Source organism: Haemaphysalis longicornis, unplaced genomic scaffold (genome assembly GCF_048455015.1).
Source record: "Haemaphysalis longicornis isolate Haplotype H1 unplaced genomic scaffold, Haemaphysalis longicornis Haplotype H1 scaffold_11, whole genome shotgun sequence".
NCBI classification, from domain to species: Eukaryota; Metazoa; Arthropoda; class Arachnida; order Ixodida; family Ixodidae; genus Haemaphysalis; species Haemaphysalis longicornis.
In genome coordinates this window covers 19,798,486-19,811,054 of record NW_027526214.1, presented here as the reverse complement: position 1 = coordinate 19,811,054, position 12,569 = coordinate 19,798,486, and the positions used below count along the sequence as shown (strand labels likewise).

At 51.0% G+C, this 12,569-nt stretch overlaps 1 protein-coding gene across 1 annotated transcript; it reads right to left on the bottom strand.

Annotated features, from left to right (window-relative positions):
* Positions 1-3,652: 3,652 nt before the first annotated feature.
* LOC144160593 (uncharacterized) lies at positions 3,653-4,153 on the bottom strand. The gene has a single exon (XM_077691837.1). It carries the CDS (start codon positions 4,151-4,153, stop codon positions 3,653-3,655), a length of 501 nt encoding a protein of 166 aa, XP_077547963.1.
* Positions 4,154-12,569: the final 8,416 nt, after the last annotated feature.

The window sequence follows — 12,569 nt, the reverse complement described above, 5'->3', positions numbered from 1 at the left end:
CGGTAGGTAGCTCGGCTTCTCGGCTGAACTTATTGGCAAAGCACACGTGTGCATTTACGCTTCGGTCTTTGAGGCTGTACCAGCAGAGTGAGACGCGGTCAGGTGAAACTGCGGCGTCTGTGTAAACAAGCAGACTACGATTTAAGGGTGTATCTCTTTCTACACTGGCTAGTTTTAGGAGGTGATTACTAACCTTCCTTTTCCTTCGTCTTGGGTTGTCGCGACCGACATTTTTGGTAGTGAATTGCTCATTGTCGCAATAATGTCTTTCCAAGGCGGAACAGGAGCTCGTGCAGATGGTGGCCAGGAAGCTAGAAACCTGCTCTGAGAAGAAGTCTCCTGTCTGCAATGGCAGTGTTCAGACGCTGACATTGTAAAATTCGTATATCTTGGTTATATCTCCAATATTTCAACTTGCTCTTTTGCGTACAGGACGTCTTTGGTTTTAAATTTTACCAATCCTGCTACGATGCACCGAGCTTCACGATGCAGGGTTTCAAGTTTCTGCCAGTGTTCTTTGTGAGGTATGTATTGTCAATTCTGTACATTGTTTTGGAAAACAGGAGACCGTTTACAAGTGTGCCTAGAGGGATCACGTCAGTTTCCCATGATTTGGATGTGACTCGTTGGATTAGGTGGGTTGTGCTCTTCCACATGCAGAGCAGTTGCGAGATCCATGTTCTGCATACACCATCTTCATCAACAGAGAGCCTAAGAATACGAACGCTCTCTTTCGCCTGCAGTCTCACTCCGTTCATGATGTAGTCCTCCAATTGCTGCTTCCGAAGTCTGGCATGGACTGCTACTACAAAGACTGTCTTTTCTGGAGAAGGCGAGAGACCCACTGAGTGCAGAAAGTCAGTGATTGTGTCCAGTCCTTGCTGCAGGAACATGAAAGACTCAACTGCTTCGGAGAGCTCGCTGAAGAGATAGGAGACTTGGAAGGCCGAGGCTATCAACTGGCCGGGCGCGTCATTATTACTGACAAGGCGCTTGGAGATGAGCGCACTGAGAACACGCCAGGCTAAGGCAGCTTGCTACTTCTTAGTACCTCAAATGACTGAGTTGATTTAAAGGTTCCGGAACGATATTTGATTGAGGCTCAGGTGCCCACCACTCCAGCAGATGGAAGAAATGGCGTTTCTCCAAAAGGCTTTAGCTTCGTTTTTTTAGGAGTGGCTCTAAATACTAAGATTAGCGCGAACCCCGAAAATCGTGGTGGTAATTGTTTCAACAATAAAGCGGGGAACTTAGTGTCTGCGATTGTCAATGTGGACACAAGGTCGCGGCAAGCTACCGGCATTTCAGAATAACCAGGAGAGCGCCATCAGAATAAATGCTTTGACGTAGAACAAAACAAGCGAAAAAAGGAATCTGTCAGGGCTACAGTGAAGGAGCAAGTGGGCGCCAGCGAAAGGGTATGCAAGCATGTCAAGACAGCAAGCGATCCCGCGTGCACATGAGCGAGAAAGATCATTCATTCCCTTCAGACTGTTCAAAGCAAAGGCAGAAAGACTGCGTGAGGTGTGGACTGGGTACCGTGCGCAAACGGAGCCCTGCTGACAAAGACAGGCTATAAGAAAAGTGGCCTAGCGAACAGACAAAGCCAAAAAGAGGAGCAGACGAAGGGCCAAGGTGAGAGTAGGCAATAAACAAGCCGACAGTAAGCAGGGCAAACCGTATAGCTCAAGGCAGAGAAGATGAGACGAGCTAACGCACTTGCGAGCTAGGAGTAGACGAAACGCGCCTATTGCATGGTAGGAGATGAATATGCATGGCTTAGGTGCGTAAGGCTAATATTCAGCCAGGCTACCTTCAACAGGCAATCCAGCGTTGTCAAAAACGTCGATTCACGAAATGTCGCCGTAAGCACTCATGTGGGCTACTGAAATTTCATCGGCAGAACAGGAGAACGGTGGCTGCATTCCTTTGGGGCTGTCATTGACAAGTTTTTCATTGCCCATAAATGTGTTAAAATTTCAGATATAATTCAATGGTAGGAGTTCGTCGTAAGAAACTCCCATTGGAAAGATAAAATCAAAGTATTGAAGAGAGCTGACGGCCACATCCTGAACTTGTTCACCAACAAAATTCGGCTGCCTATTGTGTTCATTGGATTGGATTGGAGTAAACTTTATTTGTGCCTGCAGATAGGTGTTTTCGGGCGCTGTGACGCGGGCGCGGCGTCGGCCTAGGGGCTAGCCGTTATTTGTTCTTAGCCATCCACTCACCGTTGCCGGCTCGCGAGTCTCGTGCATTTCGAGTGCCCTCAGGACGTGCTGGACGGCCCAGTGTTGATGTTCGTGGTCGTGGCTCTTTGCGGCTTCTTCCAGCAGTGGCGGGATGGTTCTCGATGCCGCTTTCTAGGGTTGTTTTGAGCAGTCCCTAAGGATAAGGTACTGGTCAGCCGTCGGCGTGCGGCACACCTTGCACCTGTCGGTCAGGTAGGCTTCTGAATACATTCGATGCATAAAGGCCGGGGTTGGTAGCGACCCGGTCTGTATCTGCCTTAGAAGTGCGGCCTCCGCCAGGCTCAGCCCCGAGTGTGGGGATGGGAGAGCTCTGCGAGCCAGGCAGGAGGCCTTAGTGATCTCGCCGTAGTCCGTCTTGCTGTCTTTGGTTTCGAATAACGTGGGACAGACGGCCCCGCAGGAGCGGGTGGTTAGACGTCGTGCAGCCGCGTGGGCCGTGTCCTTGTTGGTCGCGTTTCTCCCCTACGCGCACTCGCCCGCATGCGCCGGGAACTACTTGATCCTCAATCTTTTTCCTGGAATTTGACTCCGCGCATCACGCGCGCGGTCTCTTCACAGATGCGTTCCTTCGCGTTGTTTCCCTCCGCTGTTCTCAAATCGCTCAGTACCATGCAGCAGTAAGTGTCGGCAATGGCCAGGGCGATGGCGACCTCCTCCGCGCATTCTGCCTTGGGGCATCTGACGTTCACCGCCGTCGTCACGGCACCCGTGGATGGTTCGATGCCAGCCACGGTGAATGCCTCTCGTTGATATTCGGGCGCGGCCAAGTGCCACGCGTATCAGTTATTGACGTGTAGTTTGATGAGGGCCTTGGCTCTCACATTACTTCTTCCGTTGTTGTATTCCGGGATCATGTTTCTCGCTTAGGGGCCTACCCTGATATTGCTCTGGACTTCGTCAGTGATGGAGAGTTGGGCATTCACCTCGTCGTCCTGACGTCCGAGACCCAAGTCTTCGAGTATCTTCCTCGCCTTGATTGTTGACACGCACTCGAGCTGAGCAGTTTGTTGCGCCTCCGCGACCTTTTCAAGCCAATTGTGTACTCTTAGCTTCATGAATCGGGGCGTGCTCGTAGACTGGAACAATCCGAGCGCTGACTTGTATGCTTTTTGGATGATGGCGTTGATCTTGTTCTGTTCGCGTTGCAGTCAGTTGTGGTAGTCTTCTACGTACGCGATGTGGCTGATGACAAAGGCTTTGCGGGACGTGACTCTTCTAACAATACGCATCGCGTCGGCCACCTTGGCAGTGAGACGGGCGATGTCCTCGCCGTTTCTTCTGTGTTTCTCGATGACCATGCCAAAGACTTTGATCTTGCTTGCCTCGCGGATCGTCTGCACTGACCCCGTTACGATCTTGATCTTCTCGTGCTCTCACCGCTGACTGTTTTTGGTGTTGGCTCATTGTGGTGGTATTATCAGGAGCTCCGGCTTGCTTCGCCACCAGATGAGGCTGCAGCCGTCGAGATGGTCTTTGAAGACGTTGACGGCCTCCTCCAGATTGGCCTCGATCAGGGAGTCGCTGCCGCGGGTCGTCCATATCTTCATGTTGTCGGCATAGAGATTGTGCCGGAACCCCAGTTTCGGGAGCCTGTCGGCCACTGATATTATTACAAAGTTAAACAGTAGCAGCGAGATCACAGACTCTTGCGGTGTGCCGATGCTCGCGAGCTTCTTGTCGTGCATCTGTATGTCGCCAGTTCGCCGCTCGGCTGTCCTGTCCATCAGACAGTCCTTGATGTAACTGGAACCCTTTTCGCGCATGTTGAGCTTGGATACCTTGGACAGAATCGCTGCGTGTTTCACTTTAGCAAAAGCACTTTGCAGGTCGAGCACCAGGGTAGTCTTGTTGTCGCACGAGTTGCCGCTGTCGTCAACAATTTCATTCTTAAGCTGCAGCATCGTATCTTGTGTGCTGAGGCGTTGTCTCAAGCCAATCATCGTGGCGGGGTACGGTGCTGCAGTCCCCAGATAGTCCTGCCACCGTTTCATCAAAACGTACTCTAGCACCTTGCCCATGCAAGACGTGAGCGAAATGGGCTGGTGGTTGTCTTGTGCCTGGTGGCTTGTCCTGGTTGGAGATCACGATGGTCTTAGACTTCTTGCAATGGTGCGGCAACGTCCCCGATTTTTCCCATTTGTTGTAGTAGCCCTTTAGGCTTAGTAGCACTTTAGGTTCTTGAGGTCCTGTTTGGTGATGCAGTCCGATCCTACCACCGACCTGCTGTCAAGTACCTGCAGCACTGCTCTTCTACGTTGATGTCCGTATCGAGGCTGTTGTTGGGTAGCCCCCCGCACGGCACATGCTGTTCCGTGGACGTAGTCGGAAGGTATCCACAGGTCGGCAAAATCACTCATGAGTGCACTCACACACCTCACTGTCGTTTTGGCATGGTGAGTGCGAGTGCGAGTGAGTGTGAGCGCTCCTCTCGGTGAGCCCCGTTCACCAATCGCGAGTGCGCGTTCCAGTCGCGGCGAGCCACGCTCAGCACTCGCGAGTGCGAGCGCCATTCGCGACAAGCCCCGCTCAGCACTCGCGAGTGCGAAAGCCACTCGCGGTTAACCCCACTCACCACTCGCGAGTGCGAGTTGCACTCGCGTTGAGCCCCACTCACCACTCGCGAATAAGATTTCCACTAGCGGCGAGCCCCGTTCACCACTCGCGAGTGTGAGTTTCCCTCGCGGTGAGTCCCACTCACCACTCACGAGTGGGAGTGCCACTCGCGGCGAGCTCCACTCAACACTTCTTGTGCCATGCGCGGGGCTTACCGCGATGAGCCTCACTCGTTGATAGAATTCGTTGCAGGAGCCGCTAGCTGCGGTAATTGCTGCTGGTGATATCCACTCGTATGCACAGCCCCTAGTTAATGGAATGACTGACTTTAGCTTCGGGAATGTGTGGTTTCTCCCCTTTATAATTAAGGCACCATTGAACAAACTCTCAAGTGACCTGTTGATTGAGGAATACGATTTGTATGGAAGTCAGACCCCAACATGCGCTCATACTCTCATGGTCATGAGTCATTGAGGGGCTGTTGTGCGCACTCTCACCGAATTTTGCAGCTCTTGCGGCACGCAGCGTTTTGCGCAAGAATTAGTGTTGTTAACGTAGTCGCAATAAAGGGATTGCACTTCCCTGCCGCTGAGCGCTGTGATGGGTTCATTAGGAAGCACAGTGGTCTAGGGCCGTAGTAGTTGGTGGACATAATTGACCGGCTTGCAGTAGCTGTGAAATGTCTCGCTGTTCTGAAGCGCAAATTGCGAGTGCCCGTAATCGTTTCAAAAGGTGTTGCAGACTTTCAGATTCGCGTATCAGGGTGTCGAAACGGCTCGGATGGGCGAGTTGCGTGTTGTGGAAGCAGTAGCTCATTTTCGAGGCCTTGGCGTATTAAACGTGTCAGTATTTGTCATTACTTCTTACGGCGGTGCTCGGTTATGATACTCGCTTTCACGCGGACTTCGTAGTCGTCCGCGTGCGAATGGCGTAGGACTACTGTGACCCCTGAGTGGTGTGACGAACAGTAAGCATTCTCGGCTGTGTGATTGCATAATTTGTGAGTGGGTTAGTGAGTGAATGAGTGCGTACGTGGATGCGCGTGTTCACTTGAGTGAGTCTGCATGCGTGTGCGCGTGCGTGTTCAAGTGCCTTGGTGTGTGTGCGTGCGTGTGCGTTTGCGTGTGTGTGCGTGTGTATCTGTTCGTGTGTGTTTCTTGCATGTTCATGTTTGTGGGGGTGCGTGCGTGTGCATGCGTGCGCTTGTGTGCGTTTGAGCGTGCGTGCTTGTGCGTACGTGTGCGTGTGTGTGTCCGATGACTTCTGCTGCCCGTTATTTCGTTATTTCTTACAAACTTTAGACGTGAACTTGTCTCGGCGCCCAGTGCGGGCGCATGATTCTGTAGTTTAGGGTCAAGCTGCGGTTTTGGTTTGGGGCAGGCTGGGGCCGTTTAGGGAGGCGGACTGCGAGACAGGGGGGTTCCAGGCAACTTATCTCCATTATGACGCCCGCGAGAAAGTCATGAGGCGCCGATTTGAACGCGTGCCGCCTCTTTCCTTTGCCTTGCCTATGCCAAGCGCTCAAGATCAAGCGCTCAAGTTGCCTTCCTTCACCTTTCTTGCCGTATTCAATCTTTTCGTGGTGGTGTTTTGCTGGATACTCTCGCTATGCGCCCTTTTCACCTGGGATTACTCTTGAAATAAATGTTTTTGAGGGTTGTCCACAGCAAATCGACCGATCAATTTTATTGACGCTGATAGCGCGCATCGAGATAGAAATATTTGCGTGCGCTAGTCAGTATTTTGACACATGGCAACAGCGTTTTTAAACTTTTATTTCGAACTGGCCTATTTCTTTTATGTTGCCACCGCTGTGAATATTTGCACTGTTTCTTTCCTTTTATAGAATCTGAGTGAAATAGCATACACAATAATAAAAAGTTATGATGAATGGCTTCTGGCAACATTGCGACAATTTGTTTATTTCGTAATGCCCAAGAGTCTTGAGAATAAAAAAATAAATAAATAAAACCCCAGCGACGATTACCGCTTTAAAAGTGAATTATCAAGACATGTGGTTATTTTAACCGAGTACATACTGAGGAAAAAGTGAGACACCTTTCCTCAGAAAGGAAAAGTTTAGCTGAAATCAGTATTTCATGCCCGTAAATACTTGTACATGCGTGTGAGTAGAGCTAGCGAGTGGTGATTGCGAGTGGCCATTGCAAGTGGTGAGTGCGAGTGTGAGATAGTTAAGCGGAGAATGCGAGTGGTCAGCGTGAGCGCGGATAAGTGCGACTAGTGAGCGTTAGCGCAAGCGACGGTAGTGGTGGGGATGAGTGGTGATCGTGAGTGAGAGCGAGTTGTCACGATGAGTGGTAAGCATGAGCGCGATTAGTACGAGTGGTGAGGACGAGTGGTGAGCGTGAGTGGGAGTGAGTGCGAGTGGTGAGGGCGGAGTGGCGAGCATGAGGGCGAGTGAGTGCGATTGGTGACGAAGAGTGGTGAGCGTGAACGGGAGTGATTGCGAGTAGTGAGGCCTAAGGGGCGAGCGTGAGTGCGAGTGAGTGCGAGAGGTGGGGTGGAGATGTTAGCGTGAGCGCGAGTGAGTGGGAGTGGTGCGGACGAGTGGAGAACGTGAGTGGGAGTGAGTGCGAGTGGTGAGGGTGTAGGGGTGAGCGTGAGCGCGAGTAACTACGGGTTCTGAGAGCGGAATGGTGAGCGTGAACGTGAGTAAGTGCGAGTAGTAAAGGCGGAGTTGCGAGCGTGAGCGTAAGTGAGTGCGCGTGGGGAGGGTGGCGTGGTGAGTGCGAGAGCGAGTGAGGGCGTTAGGAAAAATATATTTTTTTTGAGTGAGTGTGAGTGAGTGGCATCCAGTTTTGCCGAGCTATTGGTATCTGTCGCTGAGGCGATTCATGACTTTGTCGGCTTGGTGTTTCGTGACTTCCCATTGGATGAGTTTGTTTGTTTTTTTGTTGAGTTCTGCGACTTTTTTTTGTAGACTACGAATGAGGCGTTATTTTTTTTCATCTGTTGAGTATGGACGTCTTGGCCTCGATGAGGTGGGAAAGCCGGATGTTCATTCGGTTCGTTTTAAGGTCTGTTTCTATGCTCTTGGTTGAGTTAAGAAAGTCTTGCAGTACCTTGTTCGTCCACATTTCTGTGTCGCTGATTTCTGTTTTTTTCTGTTCCTCGTGATTTCCTGTGTCTCCTAAAGAGGTCCAATTGATCAACGTATGTTTCCTGTAGATATTACTGCTCTGCCCTGATAAGACGATTTCCATGATCATGTGGTCACTGCTGAGGTCCACTTCCGTGTTTCTCTACGTGATGTGATCGGTTCGTTGCTCTTGAAGAACGTTGGGTCGGGGGTGGTATCTCGGGACAGGGAGTTACCGAGTCTCGTTTGGTGAGCCGGGTAAGTGATGATGCTATAGCCGAGTTCCGCCGAGTCTTGGGATAGAACGTAGCCCTATGCGCTATTCATCGCACTAAAGTCACCTCACGCAATCAGCATGCTCTGGACGGCCGTCGTGCTTGCCTTGTGAAGAATTGAATAGAACTTCAGCAGTCTCTGTGATGGGTTACTGTAGATGTTCAAAATGAAGATGTCGCTTCTTTTTTGCTTGGTCGTAATGAGTTCGGTGAGCCTGGGTTCGATTTTCACGTTGCTTAACCAGTGGTCAACGAAGGTGAGTTCCTTTCTTAATAGGGTGCATAGGCCTCTGCCATCGGGTGGGCCAAGGTGCACCCGGTAGCCTGTAAGGAACGGCTTCTGTGTTAGTGTATTTTCAAGTAGAAGCACGTCGGGCTTGCGCGCGGCGGGCACAATGTGTTGCTGAACCACTGCTTTCTTCGTGAGGAACCGCGCGGTAGTTTCACTTCCCCACTGTTATGCCTGTGGAGTTGCTGCACATGATTGCCCTAGTCGGAATGCCCCGGGTTCCGGCAGTTGGTTGACTGGCTGCTCCAGGGCGCGAGCATTGGGTGGATTACTATTAGTTGCACGTTTCCTCCCAGATGCTTGCGTCTGGTGACGTTCACCGTTTAGGAACCGTCTATGTCGTCCTCCTTCGACTTGAACATACGGTCCAGGCTGGTAAGTTTTTCCTCAATATTGTTGTTACTGCTTCCAGAGCTGCCGTTGCTAACGTTGCTCATGGTGTTGTGAATTCAACGGCCCTCTTCTTGGGTGCTGGTTTCTTGTCTTCGGCGGCCGTACTTTCTTCGCCCTGGTTGTTGCCGCTCGTGCTCAGTCTTTCTGATTCTACGTTGCGGAGAGCTTTGCGGATCTCCGGGATATCCTTGGTGAGGTTGTTGATGGTGGCTCTCACGGGGACGTTATCCTGTCTTAGGGCCTTGTCGACCTCTCGTTTCTTTGTTCAACCTTTGTCTTCTTTTTTGGTGTTGTCTTTCGGATTGGTCTTCAAAACACTTCGCGCAGGGTCGGCCCAACTGAGCCTCTCGGGCAACGGTGATCTTTGGGTAGCCATTTTTCGCACCTCTGCTCTGGCTTCTGAAACTGCGATATTTCGACTGTGCGGAGTTTCTCGATGGTGTCCTTGACTTGCGCGCAGCTGGCTGGTGTAGTGGCGGGAAGTATCTCTCCGATGAACGCTGGCTGCCGACCTTTCAGTGGTCCCACTGCCGCTTGCGGATGACGTAGGGTACCTTGAGTTTGGCTTTGCAACCTTTCGCGGCAGTCGGGTGAGCGCCACCCTATAATATGCATTTTGGGGTGCAGTTGTTTTGTTTTATGTGGTTGCTTCGCAGCAGCCCATGCAGACCCTGCTAGTTGGCGTCAGGTACACGTCCTTGCGGTGCCCATCCCTGCCGCACTGGTTGCAGACGAAAAACTTCCTTTCTCTACAGGTGGCACTCCATCAGCATGACGCCGTATCGAACAAATTTCGCTACCTTTGGTCCTCTGAAAGCTACGATGATCGTGGTCGTGTTCCTGATTCATTCAGCGCCTATGGCGAGTGGGCTTCTGTGGTTGACTATGTTTTTGTCGAGATCTTCGGCGCTCGCGTCGACAGGGATTCCTCAGATGACGTCTTCGCACTGTCGTACAACTCCGTGCGGTACGCGCCGACTTCAAAGGTTGTTGGGCATGCTTAGTAGCTTTAGGCGTGCGAAGGAGGCCCAAACGTCTTTGGGCCTCCTTGGGCGTGCTTACTACCATTATGTTTTGTTGCGGGTTCGGGCAGATTGTGTCCGATGCACTCTCTTCAGTCGTAATTTTTGCCGCGCAAAAATGGCCGTGGCGACAGTCGAGTCCCCCTTGGGGTCTCATGACTATCTTGCTTTCCTCCAGTGGCATGGCTGCCATTCTCCCTCGAATGTTCTGCTCGAATGACCGCTCGAATGACCGAGGCTCGAATGTTCTAGTTGTCTTTCGCTTTCTTGTTGATATGGTTGTTGGAGCCGGCGAGCTACGCCATGAGGTCTTGTTGACAATGTCTCGACATGTGATCCCCCGCGAGCGTCCAGCCGGAGTCACTGTGGAATTCCTCGGGTGAAATGTCTTCGCCTTGAACTTCCACGCACGTTTGGGAGCCGGAGCTGGCTTGCTTTGCAGAGCTGTATGCTCATAGGTTGTTCTAAAGAGCGAATTGTGGAAATGCCGAGTGAGAATGTCGAAATGGTTCCGCGGAGAGAATGTTCTATTGTGTAAGAAGCCCATTGGCAAGTTCTGGGCATGTTAAACGTGTCAATCTTTGTCAATGTAAGTTACGGGAGTGCCGTGTTATGATACTTCACTTTTATGAGACCTGGCGTCACACATGAACCTGCGGAACTTAGGGTGCTTGCCTTGAGGCATGAGATTTGCTACTGCCTCTGTTTAGGTACCTGAAAACTCCACTGCACTAAAACGAAGCGCAAAACAATGTTTTGCGTTCCGTTATGTAGCATGCATGTGGCATTGATTCCTATACGCCTATCTACAGACCTTTCCCAACGTGTAGCAAATTAGGTCGCCCACCTGCAACTGGACCACGCAGTGTAATTTTCAGCGACTTGCCTACGGCGCCCTTTGTTCTGTTCCTTAGATTCCGGTGAAGTTGGCGTAGTCTTTTTTGCAGTTTCACAAAAATCATTGTCAATGTCAGACTCTTCATTCGTCTTCTCGGATCGGGAAGTACAAAGTGCCACGGTTGCGTGGAGGTTCTCAATTATATATTTGGTAACTTCGAATCCACAAAGGTAGAATGCGCAGTGCTCGCGCTGATAAGTTGTCATCGCCCATCACTTACCAATACGTGTGTGATACTGCATGCATAATTTGAAAGTGACTGCCACGCTCCGGTATTTTGTTTTTCCGCTCTGTCAGCGTATGGTTGTCAACCAGTTAGTTCTTACTGCGAAATTGGTGGTGCTGTTTTTTTTTCAATTCTAGCTTTTGGTGTTAGCACCGACACTATTTTCCGCCATGATAAGTATGCTAGCTCGCTAAAAAGGCTTCCCAGTCTGGTGTTCTTCGCTATTTTCGCGACACATGAAGATCGTCATGAGCACAACGGTGGCGTACAGATCAGCTGAGAGGTACAAGCTGCTCCTGGCATGTGCCATTGCGCCCTTCACTGTGATGTGGTGAATTGTTTGCTTTGCAGCAATAGTTAGGGTAATTTATGAGCGAGTAAAAAGTAAGTGGGTGGCAGTTGAGTGAGGGGCAGGTGAGTGGCGAGTTTTTGAGAGAATGAGTGACGATTTGTTTGTTCCTTAAATCTGCGAAATGCGCGTGAGCTTTGGTGCTACGTGAAAGGTGTCACGTAACCACCGTTATCGCCATTTCGAAGGGTAGAACAAATTGCGAACTTGTGTTCCTTTGCGCTCGTGTTGATTTGTGTTAAAACCTTTGCAAACAACGCTTCTCACAGCTGTGTACAAGGAACTTACTCAATGCTGCCGCTTTTAAAGAAAAGTTTTTAATCTGCATAGTAGGGTGTAACGTGAGTGGTTGGTAAGGTTAGCTCGACCTGATCAGAGAGATGGGCTCAGGAAAGCTGTTGTCGAGTTTCAGAAAACACACATTTATAACAAATTTCGAAAAACCCTCCAGCAAAACACTACCGCAATGTACTACACACAAACTATACACACTCGGAAAGCTAACTGAAAGTACGAAAATACAATTCAGATATGAACTCGAAAGTGTCTACAATAAGCTCTACATCATTAATTCCAAGACACTCATTAGTAGTCCAAAGCACCTTTCCTGAGTGAGGTCTGTAACAAGTGCTCTCTAGTTGTGCCCTAAGTTGTGTCAATAATGGACTGGCCTATCCGGGTCATTATGGCTGACGTATCGCATCCTTGCGTGGCCGCGAGTCGGTGGCAGCTGTCGCCTCTGGCTGATACCCGCGTTAGATGCGCTTGGTCGTTCGCAGGAGGGCGTGGGCTCCGCGCGTTCCAATGCGGCTTGCCTGTGGCTACCTTCTGGTAGCCGTTGCCGTTGGAGGTTCCAGGTAGGTCTCGGCACGAACGTACCGTTTCAGGGACGTCGAAGCGTACGTCCACAGAGCGTGGACGTTGGCCACAGGTGCCCGAACGCCACCGATAGGGCTACGAAGACACCAGTTCCTGGTGCACCTAGAATGCCGCAGCCGGTGCGAAGTTGGCCCGCTCACGCCCAGGATTGGTAGGCATAGTCACTGGCCCGGCCACGACCCTCTGGACCCTCCCGGTTTCTCGCCTATGGGTTTTTTTGTGCGCCCGTCTTTTGTTGCTTCTAGCATTGATCGCTGTGCGCTGGCATTCGCTCCTTGTCTTTTTGTGTTCAAATGTGGTCATCACTCCACTGGACGACTGCACGGCGGTCTC